Source organism: Diabrotica undecimpunctata, chromosome 7 (genome assembly GCF_040954645.1).
Source record: "Diabrotica undecimpunctata isolate CICGRU chromosome 7, icDiaUnde3, whole genome shotgun sequence".
Lineage (NCBI taxonomy): Eukaryota > Metazoa > Arthropoda > Insecta > Coleoptera > Chrysomelidae > Diabrotica > Diabrotica undecimpunctata.
Window position 1 is genome coordinate 129,119,918 of NC_092809.1, and position 25,319 is coordinate 129,145,236.

General features: G+C 33.1%; 2 protein-coding genes across 3 annotated transcripts in view; both read left to right on the plus strand.

The window, feature by feature from the left end:
* The window catches only part of EMC4 (ER membrane protein complex subunit 4), a 359,992-nt gene that overhangs the window by 266,839 nt on the left and 67,834 nt on the right, over positions 1-25,319 (plus strand). The window lies entirely within an intron of this gene.
* On the plus strand, positions 4,465-24,540 carry Orc3 (origin recognition complex subunit 3). 2 transcript variants are annotated; one of them, XM_072538157.1, is made up of 9 exons: positions 4,466-4,676; positions 4,767-4,931; positions 5,163-5,441; positions 8,005-8,442; positions 9,851-10,168; positions 10,223-10,537; positions 10,623-10,856; positions 12,134-12,327; positions 24,358-24,540. In XM_072538157.1, the coding sequence occupies exons 1-9, from the start codon at positions 4,644-4,646 to the stop codon at positions 24,458-24,460; spliced, it is 2,079 nt and encodes a 692-aa protein (XP_072394258.1). In that variant the 5' UTR covers positions 4,466-4,643; the 3' UTR covers positions 24,461-24,540. The 2 variants fall into 2 exon arrangements, with proteins under 2 accessions (XP_072394260.1, XP_072394258.1); XM_072538159.1 differs by lacking the exon at positions 5,163-5,441 and having other exon boundaries at positions 4,465-4,676.

The following is a 25,319-nucleotide window of genomic DNA, read 5'->3' on the forward strand; positions in this document are numbered from 1 at the left end:
AAAAGTACATTGAAGGATAAAAAAATGCAAAAGTACGTGCCCGAAAATATTGGAAGACAACCAGTTTTAACTACTGATGAGGAAAAACCAATCGTAAAATAGATATTGTTTTTGGCTGTCGCGGGTTTTCCCGTGACACGCGATCAGCTTATTAACACCGTAGCAGTGCTCATTAAAAATCTAAAGTGAGCCAATCCATTTAAGAATAGAATATCTGGAAATAGTTGGTACTAACGTCTCCCAGCATCCGGAAGTAAGACCTCGTGTATCGCAAAATCTGACAGCTAGCCGTTCCTTCGTTACAAAGGAAAGAACAAGAAATTAGTTCAAGAAAGTATATGATTATTTTAGTCAAAATGGCATCACAGATGTGTTTAAAGATCCAAGCCGAATATTCAACTACAGCGAGACAGACTTTTCATGGCTCCACATTACAAACAAGTGTTAGTTAAAAGAGGGTCGAAAACTGTATATACTAGAACTGCTAATGACGAAAAAGAAAACCCTTCCCTTGAATAGGGAAGCAAAACCAACAATGGTTTTGTTTCCCTATACAAGGCTACTAAATCATTTAGTTCCAACAATGCCAATAGGTTGGGGTAACGGATACAATTAAAGTGGATGAATGAATACAGAAACGTTTTATGAGTATGTCGCAAACTATTTTAATGTGGTTGAATGAAAAAAAAAACATTAAGCGGCCTGTCGTGTTATTTTTGGATGAACACGTTAGCCATATATCTCTGGCATTGAGCGAGTTTTGTCGTGAAAATGGAATTGTTTTGGCAGCACTGGTTCCAAATTCCATACATATCATACAGCCGCTTGATGTTGCTATATTCTGACCTGTCAAAGCTACATGGCGCAAATGTAATTCGTTACACTACAAGATGTTCTATATATGCACATTTTAGGAGATTTCAATGCAAAAATTGGAGCAGGTATGGTGGAAAATATAGTAAGACAATTCGGGCTAGGAACTAGGAAAAAGAGAGAAAACAATATGGTGGTTACCAATACTTGGTTTTAGCTAACTAAGAAAATACTATATAGATGGACGTCTCTTTGACAAAACCATCAGAAATCAGATAGATTTTATACATGTTAACAGCAGATATGTATGTTAGTTTAGACCACAGAGTTCTATTAATATCCTAGAGGTCAAACTCTCTATAATATTACATAATGGAGACCGACTAGAGGGCGTCATTTTTCGGAGGAAAAAAAATAAGGGGGCAAGAATTTGAAAATTACACTTGACTGCACATAACAAAATTTTAAAAGATCTCGTTTATGTTACCTTTATTTATGATTTTTATCATGAAATAATGAAATTTGAACCTTCCTTTATTAACTTAAAACTTGTAACCAACAATTAAAAAAAAAGATACCTATTTTGGATATTTATTATTTGTAGGTATTATATATTACAATATTGTAGGTGCCTATATTAACAAAACAATTTACGGTTTTTATACAAAGTTCAAGAATGTTGAATAAGATATATTTAGTTAGTTCATGCCTTTTTAAAGTAGCATTTACTTTTTCAATCCTGTTTTGACGTGACAACGTCTTAAATTAGGTTGTGGCTCGGAGTCATTCATGAAAAAGTGTAACGCCCGCTCACGTCTGTTACGATGAGTCACCGAACGAGAGAGAGGCCCGCCGGACCGGCGAATGCCTTGCGTCTCTCTCCCACTCAAACATGATCGGTCCGCTGCGCGCGCAGCACTAGAGAATTAGGCGTGTTGAATCGGTGCGTGCTTGTGTCTCTGTCTTTCTCGAGCGTTCTTGGCGTTCAAGACACATTACAGCAGAAACACTTCCTTTCATTTCATATTTCTCCTATCATCGTCCTATCCTCAACAAAATCATTCAAATAGAAATTAGTTAAGTTTAAGTTTACATGTACAATGTTTTAGTAAACAAAATATATTTCTATAGTTAAAATTTGTGCAATTCTTATTTTCATTCAATTCCTTGTTCCTATTGTGCAATTTAATAATATTCATATCAATAAATATTCTACCGAGAAAAAGACGTTGTCACGTAAAATCTTCGCCCGTAAAACCGACTTTACAGGCAACCGATTTTTTTTTTTTTTTTTTATTGCATTGACTCTAACCATAAGGTATTTATGCCTAAGGATCTTAATAGGACTTTTCATCAGCCACCATGTTTTTCGTGCAGACAGATTTGACAATGACGTATAATATATATTATACACTGATTATACGTCATACATACTGGTTTATAAAAAGATGTTTATATATATATATATATATATATATATATATATATATATATATATATATATATATATATATATATATATATATATATATATATATATATAATATAAATAATAATAATTATATTTTATTTCTTTTATTTAGTTATTTTAATTTTTAATACTTATAACCTTCTGTTACAGCAGCCATGCAGCACCAATACAATACAAAACAGAAGAGTGAATGCTGTGTGAAGCAGCACAGGCAGAAAAGCCGTTCAGGTAAAAGGCCCTTCAGGTAGGTCAAAAGGACCAAGTGAGCATCGAGGTCACGTACCGACCAACGTGGGCTCGACGGCCAGACTCTTCGGGCGCTCAGCCGAGAAGGGGAACAAAAATTATTTTAGCAATTCAGCAGCTGAGCGACCGAGCACATACATTTCGGGCGGGGAGTCACTTGCTGTCCGGAACACACATTTTGGGACACAAGTCCAAAGTCATATAAAAATTAACTTCAGTCATTCATAGGGAGGAAAGCTCTTCTAGCTGCCCCTAAAATCAAGTGGCTTAACCACATAAAGTAAAACAGAGGATGTCCCATTACCCAGGGCATCCAAAGTAACGCTCAGTACAAAAGCCTCCTCATTCGTTATGTCCAGCGATGGGGAGGGGTGGTTGGTTATTGCTTGGGGGTCAGATAGGTACCACTCCATTACGGAGTGTGACCGGTTTACTCTTCGGACATGTGAATCCCACTGTTCCATTGCAACACACACATCACTCGGAGCTGGAGTTTTACCAAAATTGTTGTGTGTGTGTGTGTGTGTGTGTGTGTGTGTGTGTGTGTGTGTGTGTGTGTGTGTGTGTGTGTGTGTGTGTGTGTGTGTGTGTGTGTAAAAAAGTTATTTACTACAAACAGAACAATGTCATTGACTACATCAGCATTCCGAAAAATGTTTGAATACACCAGTTGCCAAGAACAAGGCTTTTTTTTATTTTACACAACCTGAAAAGTGTCTTTTGTGGTAATCACTAACCCACCATTATTTTTTAAAATTACTAACCTGCTCAATTCTTCAACAGAAGCATGAAAATGTTTAGGTTTTGGTTTAAATAAATATTAAATAATATAATCTAAATACTTCAGTTTTGGGAACAATTTTTCTAATAATAAATCCGCACAACGTAAAAAGGATACAATCCTTTAATTTAGATTTCTCATCTCCTACAACATAGTGTTCAATTCTTCCGGAAGCAGATCTATGTCAATTTCTATTTCATTATCTTCATCAAGAATATTGTTTTCCTTCTTCTCCAGTCTATTTGGAGTACATTTCTCTCATTTTTATTGTTATTTAGATTATTACATATACATAATTATTATTACATGTACAGATTGTACAATACAATTGGCAACATGAAAGGAAGTAATATCATTATGATTTAAAAATACACTAGTATAAGTAAAAATGATTATTTTCGGCCAGGAGATTATCCTACTTAAAGCACTTACACAAAATTCCATAATATAATCAAAGAATATAGAGAAGCGTCTACCTATATTCTTTGATATAATTATTATGGGAAACAAGTGAAATTTCAAACAATGTACATGCTTTTGCCCCCTTATTTGGGACCACCTAGCAGACAACACGCGCACTAAATTTTAAAAATCGGCTTCACTTATTCTTCAATTATTCTATATTTACAATTTATTCGTGATTACTACATCTATCTATGGTTCAAACCACAATACATTAGTGGCTGTCGTGAAAATAGTATTAAAAAGAATTAAACTCAGAAGACAAGAAACGAAAATTAATATTACAATGGTGAAAACGATGAAGTAAAAACGGATTAAAACTAGCTTTAATGGGAATTCACAATTTCAGTTGAATATACGTTTATTTTGACATCTTAATTTCAACTTCCGAAAGCGTTCTCAAAATACAAATTAAATAACATATTTTTTTTTGTTACTTGGTAATACAATTTAATAATTCAGCGTTATTATTATAGAAACACCTAAGTAGGTATATAGACGTCTGTTGATTTGAGTTTTAATTGAGTTTTAAAATTTTTAATTAATCAAATTTAGCAAAAGCAACTTTTTTCGTATAACAAGAATACATTATTAAACGTTGATAGCCTTGTCCAATGTGATACAAAAAACTAAAATTTTTTTGAACTGAATACAGTGATAAACAAGTATAAAGTACACAGTTACAAAACACGAAACACACAATCAACTCATTTGTCATCGTTTCGGGTTTCGTACATCGGGTACATCTGTGAATGGCGGGAACGGGCAAAACGACATTATTTCTCCTCTTTTGTTTATTTTTACTTGTTTTTCACTCGTGTTACATTATAAAAAATTATTTGGATTTGATTTAAAAAATAAAGACAAGCCATGGAGGATAACCAAACAGTATCAGTTTCAAAAGTATGTAAATTTGTGCTAACCTTATCATGGGTATTTTTAAACATGCATTCTTTATTTATGTGTATATGTAAAAATTATGAATACTTTTAGGGTGTATTTGTATTTAAAAATAATTTTGAACCTCCCAAGCAACATGGTAGACGCAAGAAGAAAATATTGTTAAAAGGGGATAATAATTCTAGCTCATTTTTCTCTTGTAACTTATGGTACCAACATTATTATTCGTTATGGAATGTTATAGAAGAGCAGATAGATGTAAGTAAAATTGTACTATATTTGATATATATGGGGAAACATATTTCGAAAATATCTATTTTTTTGTCTCACGTTCCTTATGTACTCTTCAAAATACATGGGTTGTGAATTCTTTTGGGATGCTGTGTATTGAGCCTTATCATGGAAGGGGTATTAAAGATTATTATTTAACACATTTCCTTAAATTAGTTATTCAATTTCTTTATTTTTTTACTAATAATATATTTTTAGGTCCTAAACTACAATCTTTTTTCCTCTGTACTTAGCAATCTTATTGACTTTGTCAAAACGAGTCATAATGGTACTGTTAAGGAAATACCAACAGCAGCTTTATTTACGGGAATTAACATGCCAGATCATGGTGCACAATTTGCAGCACTTTCAAAACAATTGAAAGAAAGCATAACTCCTCATGTTGCGACACTTAATAGTCAAAACTGCCAAAATATTAAGTATTTCATGGAGAATATGATCGGTCAGTTTATTAATGATGATGAATATTTAGATGAGGTAAATTTTTTAGTACTTCACTTTCCTAGCTAAGAGAAAGCCTTTATAATTAGTGTAATTATGTTTTGAAATCTTTATAGACATTTAATCACTATTTTAGGTAATGAATTTTCATGTTATACACCTATTTCTATATTTACAAAGAAACTGTCAATAAGGAAATATTATAGTTTCTATACTTTTTACATTATTTATGAAGAGCCATAAAAAATTCAATAAGATTATTGGACAAAAGCTAGAACAAAGGTAGACAACCTGACTAAAAACACTCATGAAAGGAGTAGACATAGTTCAGGATATATAGGATGAAAAGGTAGCAGAAATGATAGTAGCAGAAAATGATGATGCTTTAATAAATACAACTTTTAGTGAGAAACCAATGCAAATATATAAATTTAAAATTAATGGGAAAAACCCCGTAGTTGGCTGTATACTATCGTTTAAAAAAAACGCAGAAGTTAAAACACTTCACACTTGTATTGTGGTATAAAAAAACATATAGTTAAAACTTTATAAAAAGTGTCGTCAAAAATTTAAATACTGGCATAACGTTTTCGATCCGAACAGATCATCCTCAGTGCCTTATGTAATTGTAGCTAACAATAAAGTTAAATGTGTGACCTCCTATATGGGTTTACATCATTCCGAATGTTACAGTTGGTTTATGTTGTGACTCTAGGTCGATGACAATGGATAAACTTTTAAATTACTTTAGGGACTACATGTCTCCCTGCTCGATTTTAAACGCATGGTACTTGTCAGTTAAAACGACACAGACCAACTGCCAACATATAAGATACGATATGTATGTATATATCGATACGAAAGTAGTAGAATATAGTGCTTTAGTATTTTTTGGGATACCTTCATAGTGAACTTTATATATTATAAATATGATGATATATGTAATAAATCTTTAATAATTGTCCAGTCGTCAGAGACGATGATTAAGGACAAATTTAACAAAGGAACGATTTCATTGTTGAAACTAATCACTTAATAACTAATATTACAATGTATCAAAAGTAAGAAAGAAAATATAAGCAAATCTAATGTCCTTTTAATAAACAAGCTATGGGATAGAATGTAACTGAAACTTTTATAGGTTGTGTAGTGCATACTAAAGATCAAACTGTCCAGTGTGAAGTTGAATTAGAGAGAGAACAGAGAGAGGGAAGATAAAACCCTTTATATGTCATAAGGATATTAATAAGAGACTGTAAAGACATTGCAAGGAAATGATTCTTCTTCTTCTTGATGTGCCTATCCGTTACAAATGTTGGCGATCATCATGGTAATTTTTATCTTATCTGCAGCAGCGCGGAAAAGCTGCACAGATGTTGTATTGAACCAGATTCTGAGGTTCTTTAACCAAGATGTTCTTCTTCTTCCTGGACCGCGTTTTCCAAATATTTTTCCTTGCAGGATAGCTTAAAGGAGAGCATATCTGGATTCATTTCGCATAATATGTCCAAAGAACTGTAACTTTTGAGATATGATGGTGGTCAGTACCTCTCGGTTCTTATTCATTCTTCTAAGGACCTCCTCATTTGTGACTCGGTCAGTCCACAGGATCTTAAGCATTCTCCAATATAGCCACATCTCAAATGCTTCCAGTTTTCTGCACATATTTTCGTTCAAGGTCCACGATTCAACACCATAAGAAAGGACAGAGAAGACGTAGCATCGCAGCATTGTTACTTTTGTGTCAAGAGAGAGATGACTCCTGAAGGAGGCCCCTATCCGATTAAAGGTGGATCTAGCTTTTCCGATGCGTGCTCTAATCTCCTGCTTGTTGGTCCATTCTTCATTTATTATGGTGCCGAGGTAGTTGTAGTACGTCACTCTTTCTACAGGGGATTGGTTGACGTAGAGTTGACCTTCTGTTATCCTTTTCTTGCTAATTATCATAAGCTTTGTCTTCTTCATAAGAACTTGTAGGTCTTCTAAGTTGTCCGCAAATACTATGGTGTCATCTGCATATCTGGTGTTCAGTTGGTAACCATTTAGTAGAATACGTTTTTCAGTTTCGTGCAAAGCTTCGATAAATATTCTTTCAGAGTACAGATTGAAGATTAGAGGAGACAAAATATAGTCTTTCCTCACTCCACGCATGGTTTTTACATAGTCAGTGTGTTCACCTTCAACTCTGAGATTTGCTGTCTGATTCCAGTAAAGATTTCTAATTATTTTCAGATCTTGGTTGTTAATTCGTGTTTCTTTTAGTATTTGCATCATCTTGGCGTGCTGTACTCGATCAAACGCTTTCTCGTAATCAACCAGACATGCGTATACGTCGCAGTTGACGTCTCTGCATCTCTGGAATAAGACTTGTACTGTCTCAGTACAAGGAAATGATACTCTGAAAAAAAGTCAAATGTACCATTGATTTTAATGGTAGGAAAAGGAAAGGGGTGTTTTTAGGTTAAATATATAACTAGACCTATAATTATAGAATCATCTTCAATTATTTTATTAATCTCATTTGTATATTAATATTTGTAATTGTATAGAACTTTTTTCCAACTGTATTGTAGAATAATCGAACTGATAAACCTTTTAGGATGAAAATGAAAGTGGAACCACACAAATAAAGAAAACCCAACTGACAATGTCTCTTCTGGAAAGTTGGTATGAAAAATTAATTGAAAAGAAACCTTTAGTTGTGATCATTCCCGATTTTGAAAGTTTCAATCCACAAGTTCTTGAGAGGTTTATCCTCATTATTAGTTGTTTCAGTAATCTTCCATTTGTGCTGGTTTTAGGGATTGCAACTGATATGAATACATTACATAGCTCTCTGCCTTATAAGGTTTCATCAAAAATCAGAGTTAGAGTTTTTAACTCACAGAAATCGATTGAGTATCTTAATAATGTTTTAGAGAATGTATTTTTCACAGATATATGCCCTTTTCACATTGGTGGGAAAGTTTTTAATCTGTTTATGGAGGTTTTCCTGTTTTATGATTTGTCTGTCAGGAATTTTATTCAAAATATCAAGGTAAGTAGATACAAACATCAAGGTAATTTACAAAGAAGTAAAAATTTCTGGTGTATGATGATATATAATTTAAATATAAGACCTGGTTGTTAAATCCATTCTGTAAAATTATCTGGAGAAGCCTTAGAAATTAGCTCATTTTTCAAAAAATCTTATGAAAAAATTAAATTTCGCCAAAACTATTCAACCAACAAGACCCTCAAGTTCAGGTACATTTAAAAAAATTTTAATAAACAATAAAAAAGGTATTATTAACAATATTCAAACAGCGATTTTGTTGTTCATTTTGCAGTATCTCATTTTATGTATTTTTTTTTTTTCAAATAAATCTCTAAATAGCAAGTTTTTAAGTTATAAGCAAAATAATGAGTTTGACGTTTTGATTGTTTATTGAAAAATAGTTCCAATAAATAATTGATGAAACCCCAGATGAGAGTCTCTTTGTAATATCTCATACTACACATTTTAACTGTCAAACCCATCTGGGGATTTGAGGGTTTGAGTTTAGCCCAATAAATCATATGTGAAACAATTTTATGAAAGCTCAGAAATGGTTGAAATAACATTTTTGACGTGACAACGTCTTAAATTAGGTTGTGGCTCGGAGTCACTCATGAAAAAGTGTAACGCCCGCTCACGTCTGTTACGATGAGTCACCGAACGAGAGAGAGGCCCGCCGGACCGGCGAATGCCTTGCGTCTCTCTCCCACTCAAACATGATCGGTCCGCTGGTGCGATGCTATTTCTCCTATCATCGTCCTATCCTCAACAAAATCACTCAAATAGAAATTAGTTAAGTTTAAGTTTACATGTACAATGTTTTAGTAAACAAAATATACTTATTTCTATAGTTAAAATTTGTGCAATTCTTATTTTCATTCAATTCCTTGTTCCTATTGTGCAATTTAATAATATTCATATCAATAAATATTCTACCGAGAAAAAGACGTTGTCACGTAAAATCTTCGCCCGTAAAACCGACTTTACAGGCAACCGATTTTTTGTATATTTCGGTATGTTTGTTCCACTAAACATACTTTCAAGGCTTCGTTGGCTCTGAATCATCTTTGAATGAACATTTTGTCAGCCTCCTTGTCTTCTATTGAAACAGAGGCTTTTTGTTTTTAATACAAATTTTGTATCTATTAGACATGTTGTTTATTCTGATCATCCCTAAATATTCAAACTCCTATCCTATTGAACCTCATCAGATGCCATTTGAAAATCTATAATGCAGACCAATTTTTTTCTGTACTCCCCGTTATTGTTGGAGTAATGTTAACATTGAGAAAAAAGTGTCTGTCATGCCTTATACATCTATAAAACCAAATTATTACAACCACTCTTCTGATATATATGATAGATCAAATCTGTGCATAATACATGTATCTATTTTTTTTTTTTTTAGTATGCTTGTGCTGACCACTTTACTTTTGGCAACTCCATGACCTTATGTCATTTAAGTAAAGACATAATTGTAGAAACGCTAGATGAATTTACCAGCGATGATTTTGCAAACATTAGACAACTATCATCGTTTAAAAAATTGGTTCAAAACACATCTAGGGATTTACAAGGGAAGCTGTTAGTAAACGACGATTATTTAAGTGAAGTGATGGTTGAAAAAATTTGCGAAATCCAACAATACATTAAAAACTTTCATCTATTTTTAAAATGTTTGTTGGTTCTTGTTGAAGATTTACCCAGGACTCCTCTTGGAAAACATGTAATACAGTTTTACTACGTTTAACAGGCACTTCGTTAATAATGCATGTTTTAGGTAAGGGAATTATATGCGGTAGCTACATCAAGAAACATAACTCAAACAGCAGATTATAAAGAATGTATGAAACTTCTTACGTTTCAGTCTAAGGATGAACTTAGTGCTAAATTACAAAAAATTTCCGTTATTTTACAGTCCAAAACGCTACATAAACAAGATGGCACCAAGGAAGTTTTTAAACTAGTAACAAAATGTATAAACGATTTGGATAATATTGATCAAATGGATGAGTCAGAGGAAAATATGGAAGTTGCTGAAGAAACCGAGAATCCTGTTGATCTTAAAGTAGACAGTAGAGGCCAGTTTAGAAAGGTTTGTATTTATTTTCAGTTTAAATATATGAAAAGTAGTTAAAGTTTGTTTCTAAAACAAAATGTTAACCAAAACTTTGTTTCAGAAACTTCTTGAACTATCTAAGCATCAGAACAGATCTCTGAATAAATACGAAAAGCTGAGAGAACAGATTATTGCAATGTTATCTTCAACATTTGAAAAATATCTCAAGGAACCTGAGTGTTACTATTTCCATGAAATTTTCTTTTACAACGACATGAGCATCAAGAATTATATAATAGGTCAACACAGATCCGCTATCCATAACGCATTGAATGATCCTCATTTTTATTTAAGGGTATGTATTTTCTGTAAGACGTAGGTATTTTCTGATATACTGAAAAGTTTATATATATGAGGGATATAGAATAATAATGGTCTAACTCAGAACACATTAAATTGTGATATTTGAGATAATGTAAAAATGAGAATAAAAATTTCAGCAAAGTACTTGAACATAACTTATGTTCAAGTACTTTGCTTAAAAAAATGCAAAAGGTAAAAAAAAATATAGACTAAATAAAACAGAATGATTTTATCTAAATTCATCTACTTAATCATATATTAGTTCATCATAAGATCTGTCTTCGAGGTTTTGTTGATCCAATGATGTGGTGGCTAAAGCAGTGAGCAAGTTTTTATAAAAATGATGGTGTACTGGTGGTATGTAGGACAACAAGTCCATCATGTCTTTCTTCTTTGCAGCTCCAACAGTTCTTCTTGTTGGATAGAGTGGTTCGTGTATTATGTTCAATCTGCTAATGGGCTTATTAACATTTTTCTTTTTGGATACATCTACAATATAAAATTCCCTTTTGGAATTTAGAGTTTCCTTAAATTGAAATTGAAGAGGTTGATCTGTCTGAAATCGAAGCCATATTATTTTAAACCAGCTTAAGTTGTATTTATTAATAGGGACATTCCTGTTGGTAATCATTTCTCTAATCTTGATGTGGTTAAAATCTCTGTATGGTGCGTTTTAGTCACCATAAATCTGAGCTTTTTTCTCTTGGAGTTTTTAATGATATCAATCCACTCTTCTGGATGGTAGATTACACTGTGGCGTCTGCTTTCACCTTTAATTGTATCAAATTGGCAATCATTTAGAAGAAAGTAGTGCCTAGATACCAAAAATTTAAGATCTGTGATGTTCATTTTAACATCTGGATCTTGTATAGGTATGTTTCAACAAAGATAAACTCATCTTTATATTCTGATTCTGATCTATACATGAATCAGAATCAGCAATGATATGTTTCTGATTCAAAGTACAAAGCTTCAAATGCTTCACTAAATAAATTGCAGGGTCTTGCGAATCACGTGCACCCTCTGTTTCATTTCATACATACATGTAACCAATATTGCTTTTGATGGAATGTATGCATAGATTATATAGATACAAATTTTTTTTGTAGTACCAGTTCCAATTTAAAAATATTAATATTATTATAGTTCCATTTTATTAAGTGTTTTGGAGAAACTTTACTAGCAAAAAGTAAGATTATTGCTCTTAAGTATAATATCACTTTTTTGTGTAAAAACATGAATAACTATTAATAAACAATATTATTTTAGTGCAAATGTTGTGAAACAGCTAACTCTACTTCAATCAAGCCATCCATGCCAGATATTAGTATAGCTTATAAATTACATTTAGAATATGGCAAAATGATTAATTTGTACGACTGGCTCCAGTCTTTCGTGAGTATTGTTGACCCAGAAATAGTTACCCAGGGTTCCTCAAAGATGGTAGTCAAACCTGAGTTACAGTATCCTTTTTTTATATACATAATATGTATGTTCCTTTGTTTTCTAGTGTAGCACTTTCGAGTGTAGTTGACTGTAGGCTACACTGGCTAGTGTCAAACGAAAATCATAGTTGTGTCACTAAGCAAAGGAACATTCTAGCAAAGAATATAGACGCATATACAAGGACATTTCGAATGGACGATTTGGTCATGGTTATTATACTTTATAACACTCCTGAAGAGGGTGACTGCATAAACTAAAAACGTGGCCGAGGGCTTAAAACCATAGCATTGGTTGGCTTAAAATTTCGATGCCATTGCTTTGCAATTTGTTTTTTTTTACAATAAAATCTTTATTTTTAATATATTAAATTATTAAATTTTTAATTTTAAAACTTAAAAAGGTATGAATTTTTCAATATTAAAAGTATTTATTTTTTTTTTATTACATGTAAGTAAATAAAATTTTATAACTTTGAATTAAAAATAGGTTTGTTCCAACGGAACGAAAACCCGTCACGTAGCTTTTTCAAAAACTTTCAAAATATATTCAACCAAAAATTTCAATTTTCTCAAGACTTTTCTTTTAGACTATTTTCGAAATTATTTTAAAAAAAAATTATTTCGCCGAAACTTTTCATCCATAATCTTTTAATAAGAACTAAAAGCATTATTGAATTATTTTTTGAAATATTTAACAGTAACTTCTCATACTCTGTGTGAAAGTTTTCACGCTGTATGTGTAGTTCACCATCGAAATAGTTCAAATGAACGATTCTTTCAACTGAACTAATTGAACTAGTTCATTAATTTTCATAGAACTAGTTCACTGCGAACGATTTGCATTATAAATTGTGTCTCAACTTTCAAAGAAGAAAATAATGAATGAATGAGATCATATATTTATTATTTTGTGAATGGGATGGACTGACTAGTTTTAAAAAAGAAATGCCGATTAGTCTCAGATATCAGATAAAAATTCTTATGAATGTGACAATAACATAAACAGTCTTATCTTAATGTCATAATCGTTCGGATCTTAAGCCCATGCATTGGCTTGGACGTTGCCATGCTGTGTTGTTTCTCGTATTGTAATATTGAAATAAAAATTTTTAGTTGGGGTTAAAATGATTGATGCATTTACATAAAATATAATTTTATGTAAAAGTGAGAATGAAAATGTGTTATTTAATGTTCCTAGAAAATTCACTGATCTTTTTTTTGTAAAGGTTCTTTTAGAAATAACCTAATTATAGATACCTATGAGTTTAAATATACGTAAATATAAAAATAAATCATACGTGAACCATATTTATATTTAAAACGGTTAATAAAAAACAAATCTTAATAATTTTTTGCAAATAAAAAAAATATTATTTGCAAAACATTTGAGAAATAAATTTAAAACATTTTCAACCTAAACATACCATCGAAAGAAATGGTTCCGAACCCGAACTATTTGTACGGTAGTGAAAGACTAGAGAGTTAAAGTGCAGGTAACACGTAAACGTTAACACTAACATAAACGTAAAGAAATTACGTTTACGGCCACTATACGTTTTGTACTGTGAAGTGTAAAACGGTAAAACGTTAACGTCTAACGTGTGTTTCTAACCTTACTTTTACTCAGATTTGTTGTGGATTGTTTACAAATTTGAATGATTAGACAGTGTCCTTTTATATTTTTTTCCGCGTTTAGGTAGATTTTTTATGAAATATTTTGATTGCTTTTACAGCAGAATGGAAGATATCCTTAATATTAAAATGTTTGAGGAATCTGATTTCGAGGATAATGACATGGACGATGCTGTATTTCTACATGTATTTGGTAATAATTTATTGGGAAATTGGTTTCCGTCAATTTTTTTTTCGATTTTTTTCACTATTCTTAGGTTACAATAATACAAACAAAAGATAAATCTTTGGTTAAAATCATGTTGACAGACATTCGGTAATACTCGGAACAATTTGGATAACGTTAAGGGAATTCGTAAATGCACGCAATGTTACGGAGACCCGTTAACGCAAACGTGTGTATTCCTCTACTGCGCACGGGTAGCTGTCAAATTGTACGTTAACGTTAACGTTTTGCCCTGCACTTGCCCTGACTGAAAACTGAAGAAAACGAGCGGCTGGCGCCGTGCTCCTGTGATGATAAGACGAGACATCTGGCAACCAGTTACGTTAGGGTTGGATTTCGATTTCGGTCTTACAAATAGTTCTCTTGAACTAGTTCGTCTAAAAGAACTAATAAGCACACCTCTAATGGGTACTATTTAACCTTGTTTTATAATTTTCACAATGAATAAATATTATTACAATTAGTATTATTACAATATAGACTTTAATTTATCTATACTTAATTGAACATGAAAATAAACTGATGACATAAATTAAAATAAATTTTTTGTATAAATTTATGACATTTACTAAAATATAATCTTCATAACTGATTTTTTTATTCATATATGAATGAATGAATAAATTATTGATATACATCCCAATTTGTTTTACGAGGACTACGATAGGTTTAGTTGATATAAGCCGGAGATACACATGCCTGTTACTAGCACAATGGCATACCAGTACCTAGCAAGCACCAGCTACTGTCCACAAACTGGCAAGTGTGTACGTTAACTGGCATGCTAGTTCCTGGCATGCTAGCTAATCGCTAAGAATTTGATTTTTCTTGCTAGTAGCATGCTGTAAGATGCAAGGCGCATGCGTGGGGAGTGTCACTGGCATGTGTGAACGAGCGCTACCGCTACGGGCATGCCAGTAGCTAGCAGGGAATTGTCAGATTTGTTATGTTATATATTTGTTATGTTATGTTAAAATATATTATATATTAATCGTTTTATTTTTAAACTTGTTTAATTAAAAAAATGTTTCGTTGGGGTGAGGAAAAAAATTTATTGCTATACATAGTGAATTGGAGTTTCTTTGGAATTCTAAATCATCCCTATATAAAAATAAAATAGCCTGTGACAATGCTTACACACCCAAATCCCAAATTTTTCTCTTTTTTGAGTTCCGCTTCAGATTCAGTACTAAATTTCTGACAATATCCGTGGTCATTAGCAATATTTGGTTGTTTAATTCATTCCGAATAACTTATTAATTACAAAACAAGTACTTATGAAAACCACTCGATTGTTTACTAGCACTGGCATGTGTAAAAATCTACCCTGCTTTTTCGCCTTGCCAATATAGGCAAGCGAGCTACTGGCATGCCTTCTTCTTCTTAGAGTGCCATATCCCTACGGAACGTCGGCGACTACCATGCTTATAATATTTTTATACTGATCTCGGTCTTGCGCTACGTGTAGCAATTGGTCCGCTGTCAAACCTGTCCACTGCCGCAAATTCCTCAACCAAGAGAGTTTCTTCCGTCCTATCCATTTCTTTCCTTCGATTTTACCGTTGAGAATTAGCCGAAGGAGCCCATATCTAGGTCCTCTGATTATATGTCCAAGATATTCTAGTTTACGCCTCTTAATAATATTTAATAGAGTTCGTTGATGTCCCATTCTTCGAAGAACTTCTTCGTTTCTGGTTCTGCTAGTCCATGGAATTTTTAGTATCCCTCGGTACAAACACATCTCAAACGCCTCGATTTTATTCATGATATCGGCGTTTAAAGTCCAAGTTTCACATCCATACAAAAGTACAGACCACACGTAACATCTTGTAAACTTTTCACGGATTTCCAAATTTAATGAGCTATTGGATAATAGAGGCTTGAATTTTTGAAATGAGTTTCTTGCCTGTTCAATTCTACATCGAATTTCGTAGGATGGATCTAGATTTTGGGTAATCCAACATCCAAGGTATTTGAATCTCTGAACTCTCTGCAGCGGTTGTTGGTTTAATATCAGTTGGGTTGCGCCGATATCCACTTTACTGGTCACCATGTATTTAGTTTTATCAATATTTATCGACAGTCCCCAATTTGTGCATTCCATGTCAACTCTATTGATTAGCTCCTGCAGATCGTCGATGTTTTCAGCTAGAATCACAGTATCGTCGGCGTACCGTATATTGTTAATTATTTCTCCTCCTATGATAATTCCTTTTTGATCTTTTAAAGCTTCCCTAAATAGATTCTCAGAATACACGTTAAAGAGGGTGGGAGATGGTATACAGCCTTGTCTTACGCCTCGTTCAATACTGATTGGCTTTGATTCTCTGTTGTTGGTATTAATAATGGCTGTTTGGTTCCAGTAAAGTTTGGCAATAAGTTTGATGTCTTTCTCATCTAGTTGGATGCTCTGCAAGGCGGTAATTAGTCTGGTATGCTGAACGCGATCAAATGCCTTTTCAAAATCAATGAAGCACATATATACGGGTTTTCTTACCTCCCAACATCGTTGAAGGAGTGTTTGCATAGAAAATAGTGCTTCTCTAGTTCCAAGGCATCTCCGGAATCCGAACTGCTCTTGACTAATTATTTCTTCGCACTTGTTGTTAATTCGATTTAGAAGAATATGCAACAGTATTTTAACGGCATGGCTCATTAAACTAATGAGTCTACAGTCGCTACATTTCTTAACGTTTGGTTTCTTAGGTAGAGGAATAAAGATCGATTTTAACCAGTCCGATGGAATTTCACTGGTATCATATATTTGATTGAAAAGTACAGTGAGTTCTTTTATGGCATGCCAATTACTAGCAAATCTGTTTTGTGCTTGCCAGTTACTGGAATATGCCAGCAACTGGCATGCTAGCTACTTTTCCAAATTACTGGCATGTGTCTACCCGGCTATACTCATTGCCTGTTATTTCAAAATGTCTCGATGGTCTGAACAAGAAACCTCATCTAAGACATGCCATTTTTGATCAGTTTGGTTTTTGTAATGCCCCAGGTCAGATGGTACGCATTCGCATTACAGCCAATAATTAATTGCAGTCCATTTTTCTTGCCATCTCTCACTAGCTGTTCCAACTCCCTTGATGGTGGTTGTTCGGGATCATCAGATGGGAGGTATGCTGATCCGAGAACTATCTCCTTTATACTTCCTTCCTCTGACCTTTATCTTTACTCTCGTTACCTCCGCCGAACAAAGATATGTGTTGATATTTCTTTTGACTATTATGCAGGTTCTTGGGACTTCGGTAGACGTCTACCAATGTCCGATAGACCTATTATTTTGCCTAAACACATAGCTGTTGTATCAAGGCTACACTGAACCTTCTCATGGCAACGGTAAGTTCTGCCGAAGCTTCCTTACTGTTCAATTTAATATTTTAACCTTTATGTATGGCAACACTGTAATAAAAGTTTGCCTGTCATTTTTACGTCAACTGTCGGAAGACATATCTCCTCCATATTTTTTTCCTTTTGTAAACAATGTAATATAACATTTTTAGCAAGGCAGTATCCACGCTAATTTTGTGTCTATCGATGTTTATTTTTTTCCACTGTAATTTTCAATAAAAAACAATTTAATCACTTAATATGCTGGGAATTTGATTATATAATTCTGATTGAAGCCATCGCGGCCCCTGATTGTCTTAAAGGATACCTTTCCAAGTTTATAATATGCCTTGAAATGAACAGCCCCCAATGCTTTATACAAGACCTCATCAATAGTACCTATAGACTATAGGTTTGTGCGTCCTCCCCGATCTTTCGATTTTTCAACGACCAGTCTTCTGTTTAAGGTCTTAATTTTGCCTCTTTAGACGGGTCCTGATGGTTTTTTCATCAACCTCTTTCTCGGGGACGCGGGTGAGGGCCGTGAGGCGCTTGGGCATATTATTTGGATCAACTATATTTAAGTTTTCACCCCCCCCCCCCCACAGGCCCTCCATAGTTTTCACCACTTCAGTCATCGCATTTTTTTTTTCACTCGTTAGCACAGTTCTCCCACAGGGACCCTTCGCTAAACGATATTTGATCAAATCTGCTTGAGCCCGATCTAGTTTAGTATCAAGATGGTGTCTGTGTGCTACCAACATTCTGAATACTTTTGTCACGGTGCTTTATGACCTAGTCTGCTCGTTAGAGCCGCTTGGTTTCTTAGCAACTGTTGCGAGGGGGATGATGGTATTCTATAAAAGTCTCTTTATATCCTCGGGTGTTGCCGATATGATTTTCTTGGGATTTGCTATGGCCCATGTCCCAACAGCCATTTTTGCCTTTTTCCTCATCTTCCTTTGTTGAGCTCTAGAGAGGCGTTTTTTGAGACATACTTATTTATTTTTTAAATTTAAAAATCCGAACTTATACTTAGTAATTTCGTTTTCAAATTGTAAAAAATAATTCCTTGGTGTATGTGCTAAAAGCAATTCTAGTGTACTAACGAGATAAAGAATTGTTTTTTGATCAAAACACCTTAGAATGGGTTTTGGGCTTTCTCTCTCAGTGATTGACTTTTAATTAATTTTATTTATAGTTTGTAAGAAGAGAGTTTTAATTATATTATTTGTAGATTTGTACATATTTAAATTAAAAATTTGAATCACAGTATTTTTTATGAAAAGATTCAGTTATCTATTAAAAATTAAAATAATATTTTATTTTCTTCAAAAAAAAAATATGGTGCAAATAATAGGGTTTGATATCTAATATAAAATGCAAACATGTAGAATGCTAAGCATTCTACGACCTCGCGGCATCTACATAAGAAAATATCAAAATATGTTGCCTCAGTTGCATTTGTTGCCTCACTCTTTCATATTTTAGAAGCAGTAATAACGCTGACATGACCGCGCCCTAGTGGTACAATAGAAAACTAAAATCTTGTTTAACTTATATAACAAGTGCATAACTTCTGATCAGACCAAAAAATGACAGTGAAAGATCCTTCTATATGCGTCTATATTCTTTGGTTCTAGTGTAGTTTACCTTTGAGTTCCTGTTCAAGTCAAGTTATTTTACTACTTTTTAATATTTTTTTGTTTTCTTCTGCTTTAAATTTTCTTTCTATAATTTAAATAAAATTTAATAAAACTAAATAAACTCGATTTAAAACAAACAACAAAATAAAAAATTTAATAAAAATAAAATTTGTAGTTCTTTAGTTTTTAAACTTATTAAATTAAAAAGAAAAAGATTTTTTTTGTAAACAAACACATCTGACCGCTAAACAGTAGTCAAACTCGGTTAGTAGATACTGCGCAAGACGAGTGTAACGAGTACAGGTAGTCACCTTCTCAGAAGATTTATCTACACTGTTATTACACTTTTTTTGCTACACTTTTCAATAGAACACGGTAGTGTACCACTACACGTTACAAAGGAACGACTTAGTGTAGAACTTCTAGACTTTTTTAGAAATAGTGGTCATCAGAAAATAAAGGAACAGACCTAATAAATTTCATAGTGTTTATAACTTGTGGAGTAAGAAATGGTTACAGTATCATTTGAAACTTCTTGATAACGATATCCTTAGATTATGTGTAGATAATTTTTTTCACAAATGTTTAAACTTTTAAGATGACAACCAGGACTGTTAAAGTTACTTTGAAAGTGTAAAAATCGTTCAATTTAAATTATACTTACTTAAATTTAACATTTAGAAATTATCGTGATAAGCTAATTATTATGTAGTCCTTTTTAGGAGCAATTATTGACAATCATTGCAAATTACTCTTACATCTGTTTGTTCTATTTCATCTTCACATTTTTCTTCCCCATATATATACATACATATATATATATATATATATATATATATATATATATATATATATATATATATATATATATATATATATATATATATATATATCTTCTTCTTAGAGTGCCATATCCCTACGGAACGTCGGCGACTACCATGCTTATAATATTTTTATATTGATCTCGGTCTTGCGCTACGTGTAACAATTGGTCCGCTGTCAAACCTGTCCACTGCCGCAAATTCCTCAACCAAGAGAGTTTCTTCCGTCCTATCCATTTCTTTCCTTCGATTTTACCGTTGAGAATTAGCCGAAGGAACTCATATCTTGGTCCTCTGATTATATGTCCAAGATATTCTAGTTTACGCCTCTTAATAATATTTAATAGAGTTCGTTGATGTCCCATTCTTCGAAGAACTTCTTCGTTTCTGGTTCTGCTATATATATAAAGCTTAAAGTTATTACAGTAATTAATACTATTACACAGTGGCGGTTGGTATATAAGTGCTGCGGAGCTGCAGAACCACCAAAATAATCCAAACAAAATTACTTTGAAAATTAAATAAAAAATATCACTACTTATAAAATTTAAATTCATTTAGATGGTTTTCGTGCATGGCCACCTTTATTTTAATCTGTCGTCCGTCGCATCTCATGGCGACAGCAAGTCCCACTTATTTGACCGGACCGGTGGTACTCCGAGCTGTGAACTGTTAAAGATATCCCCGATAACACCCGCTCAACCCCTCGCCTACACTTTTCAGGCGACGACTGAAAGCAATATTTGAGCTGCATTTGTCGCAGTTCGAACTAGTGTGTACAAACGTACGTTTATTGTAATTTTAAATAATCGGTGATCGCGACGCGACGACTGTTAAAATAAGTTGTCCTGCACGTAATTCGGTATTTATATTAAGTATATGAGAATAAAAGTGCTGTTCAGGATGGATGTTATTTATAATTTGATTAATGTTAAGAGATTCTTTAAATATTCTTATGACGAAAAACTAGAATTAAAATGCAAAGGACGTCCTTTGCCGGATATTAAAATCGTAAAAGATGGATCAAGCCGAGGGAAAAATTACAAACGACAATTTAATTGCGATATTTATACGAGAAATAGTTGGATATGTGGCTGCAACAGAAAAAACGCTCTTTTCTGTTTTCCTTGTGTACTCTTTGGAGGTGATAAGTCATGGACGCAAGTTGGTGTAACAGACTTAGTACATTTAAGTGATAAAATAAAAAAGCACGAAACTTCTAAGCATCATTTGCACAATCAAATGGAATATGCTTTATTAGGCTCCGTGAATATTAAAGAACAGTTAGATTCTGCATACTGGATAAATATTCAAAAATTCAATGAAGCTGTAACAAAAAATAGGTATGTTCTCTCAAAAATTATAGACTGCATAAAATTTTGTAGTGTTTTCGAATTGGCGCTTCGGGGACACGACGAGACACAAACATCCGACAATCCTGGAATTTTTCGCGGCCTCATAAATTTTACTGCTGAATTGGATAAAACTTTAGCACAACACTTGGAAGAATCGACGGTTTTTAAGGGCATTTCTAAAGAAATTCAAAATGATATTTTGGACTGCATGTTGGAATTATGCCAGGATAAAATTTTGGAGGAAATTCGGGAATCTCCATATCTAGCTGTCGTGGCCGACGAGACTACAGACATTTCAGCAAAATCACAAATGGTTATAGTATTTAGATATTGTCGAAATGGAGCACCGGTAGAACGATTTTGGACATATTTGGTACCTTCAAAATTAAATGCAGATACTTTAAGCAAAAACATTTTCAGTGTTTTGGATCCTATCCTGGAAAACTCAAATAATAAACTAATTGCTCAGAGTTATGATGGGGCAGCGGTCATGTGTGGATAGCACGCAGGAGTTCAAGCCAGAATCAAAGAAAAATATCCATTTGCTCATTTTGTACACTGTTACGCGCATCAATTAAATTTAATAATGTCTAAGGCTTGTTCCAAAAACTCTCAAGTTAGACTTTTTTTTGGAAATTTAAATGAAATCCCTACCTTTTTTAAAAATTCGCCACAACGAGTGGCAGTTTTAGATAAAATCGTCCAAAAGAAAATTCCTCATGGCGCTCCAACTCGCTGGAACTTCAATATTCGAACTGTTAATGTTGTGTTTGAACATCGATCTTCTTTTATCGAATGTATGGAAGAAATAGAAGAATCGTTTGATAAGGCAGCTGTCTGTAGTTCAGCGTCATCCATTCGAAGAATACTAGTGGATCAAAATTTTGTTTTTTGGTTAACATTTTTCCATCGCATAATGCCACAAGTAGACGTTTTGTATAATGCCCTTCAAAAGACTAAAACGGATCCTTTGGAAATCAATAAAAAGGTGACAGATTTCGAAAGATACATGAATTCAGTTAAAAATTCAATAGATGATACCATTGACCAAGGTTCTAGTTTATGCGTTGAACCATTACCAACTAAAAGGTTATGGAAGGATAACAGTCCAGTAGGTCATCGGAGAGCATCTATCGAAGTTTGTGATATAATCATAAATTGTGCAAATGATAGATTTGCTTTTAAAAATCACCTACTTGCAACTTCATTGCTTTATCCTGAGCAATTTGATAATTTCCCAGATGATAATTTAAGCCTGACTTGCGCGTCATATCTAAATTTAGATAGGGAGCGCTTGAAGACTGAATTATCTGTTATTTATTTTAGAAGAGACTGTAGAGACATTAATGGGGCTATACCTTTTTTAAAATTTTTAATTGAAAATAATTTAACAGAGCCTTTTCAAGAAACTGTAAAACTGCTTCAAATTCTAATTACAGTGCCCATGAGTACGGCAGAAGCTGAAAGGTGCTTTTCGAGTTTAAAACGGATTAAAACATTCTTGAGAAATTCCATGACTGAAGACCGACTTGTAGCATTAACCATGTTGTCAGTAGAAAAAACACTTATAAAAGAAATACCAAACTTTAATGAAAAAGTTATAGACAAGTTTGCTTTAAAAAAAAATCGACGAATCGAGCTTATTTATAAAAAAAATATATATATTTGGCTCTGTGTGTAGTTAGTTCGTAAGACCCTATAATGCAATTATTGTTGTGGCGATTTTGTTTGTAGTGTTTTTTCGTTTGCATTCCTTAGTTTCACGTATTTATCGATAAAATTCTACTAAAAACATAAACTATAAAACAATTACTAGTGTGCCATAATGTACCATTGCTATTTTTGATATAATTGGATTTATCTTCAATTTGAAAAGAAGAAAATCGGTAAGTTCTTTATTATTTTTTAATAGATATATAATGAATAAATATATGGTGTAAAATATCAAACTAAAAGCCTCGTTGTAAAATACAACGATTAAAAGATATTGAATTAAAAAAAAAAACCAAAAAATACTGCAGAACTACCAAATTTTTGAGTCACCAGCCGCCACTGCTATTACAATAATTAATATTAAACTCAACAGGCTTTCGAGATCTCAGTCTCCCGAGCCCCCAGACACTGACTGCCAGAAGCCTGTTAAGTTTAATATTAATTTTTGTAATAGTATTAATCTTAGTTTTAGGTTTAATTGTACTAACCGCGGAAATCTTTTGGAGCAGCTTTTGGGGGATTTGTTGTTTTTCCATAGATAATAAACACCAGAGCACTGTTTGAGGATACTGCTCCTCTTAGAACGACTTCAGAGGATAACCGGACCGAGCATTCATCAGAAAATGCATCTCCACTATAGAACAAGTTGATGGTATATGACATTCATATGTCATATTAAAAAAGCTTCAAAGCTTATGATAATAATTATACACATACCGTGTTTCCAAATCCATTCTTGAACAATACCGACAAACTTAGGCCATACAACTAGTACTAATTAAATTATTAAATTATAGTAAAAAAACAGCATCAGTTAAGACGACAGATTTGCAGTTGGCAGTGAGTTAAAAAGTTATATTTCGACATTTTCCAAGGTTCAAACTAGTCTTCAAGTTCGAACGACGTCAAGTGACCTTTAACGCCAAAACTATTAGAAGACTTACTACCACTGGAATAGGATCATATTTGCCTATGAGGAGGCTTATTCTTCTTTTCGTAGAACTACAACCCGGGGTTGACCTTAACTTACAGCATAACTTCCAACTCATACTGCCATACTGTAGCCAGTGTTTTGACGTATCTTCGTCGGAAGATCGAAACCGAGGTTTTGTAGTTGCCAATCTATTCACCAGATTTAACATGTTTCAAAAAAAGGATAATTGAAAAAGTAAATCCTAACTCCAAATATTAAAGTTATCGATAAAATTTGTCTTATTAGTGTATATAAACTGTTGCATACTTTAGTATTTGTTTAATATATGTATACTAACTCACGTAGGCGCCAAAATTTGTGAAATTTTCCTTAATACATAATTTAGAGCACGATTTACACAGGCAGTTGCCGAATTAGAATATCTTGGATTCATCAAAAGTTCTAAAAGAAAAACAGATCACGTGCAGAGGTTAACTTGGGGCGGTTAGTGCCTTTAGTTGCAATACTAATAAAAGTTATTTATTTGGTTACTTAAAATATTTATTTTTATACTAAAATTTTATAAAATTGCAGTGTTTTATTTACCTATAAATAATTATTAGTCCTACAATCATATCCTAACGAAACCTTGTTGTAACGAATACATTTTTTAAATTACATCCAAGAAGACTTTATACATGGAAAGCACCCGGTGATACCCCAGGGAAAATCATAAGAAACCAAATTGATTTCATCAACATAAACAAAAGGTTTAGAAATTCTATCACCTCAACAAAAACATATCCAGGCTCAGATGTCTTCTCAAATCATAGTCTATTGGTTGCAAATATCAACATACTACTCAAAATAATTCATAAGAAAATGAGGCCCAAGATAGATACAAGACTACTAAAAGACAATGACACCCAGAAGAAAGTAAAAACAGATTAATAAGAATTTTGCGAAAATAGTTGACACTACTACAGGCATAGAAGAACAGTGGAACGAAATGAAGACATCTATTAGCACAATTGCGCTTGAACATCTAAAATATTGCAGATGATGGAAGAGCGAAGAAAATTAAAAGGTAGAAATGACAACGAATACAAAAAGTTGCATAAGACTATACTAAAGGAATAATAAGAATAATTCGAAACCAGATTGATTATTTACTGATAAACGAACGATACAGAAACTCCTTAAAATCCGTTAAAGCTTACCCAGGCGCAGATGTCTTTTCAGACCATAACCCTCTAATAGCGCAAATGAGTATTAAACTAAAAAGATTGGAGCAGAAAAGAAGAACAAATCAGATAGACGTCAGTCATTTATGTAACCTGGAGGTAAAGGAGAAATTGCAAAAATGTA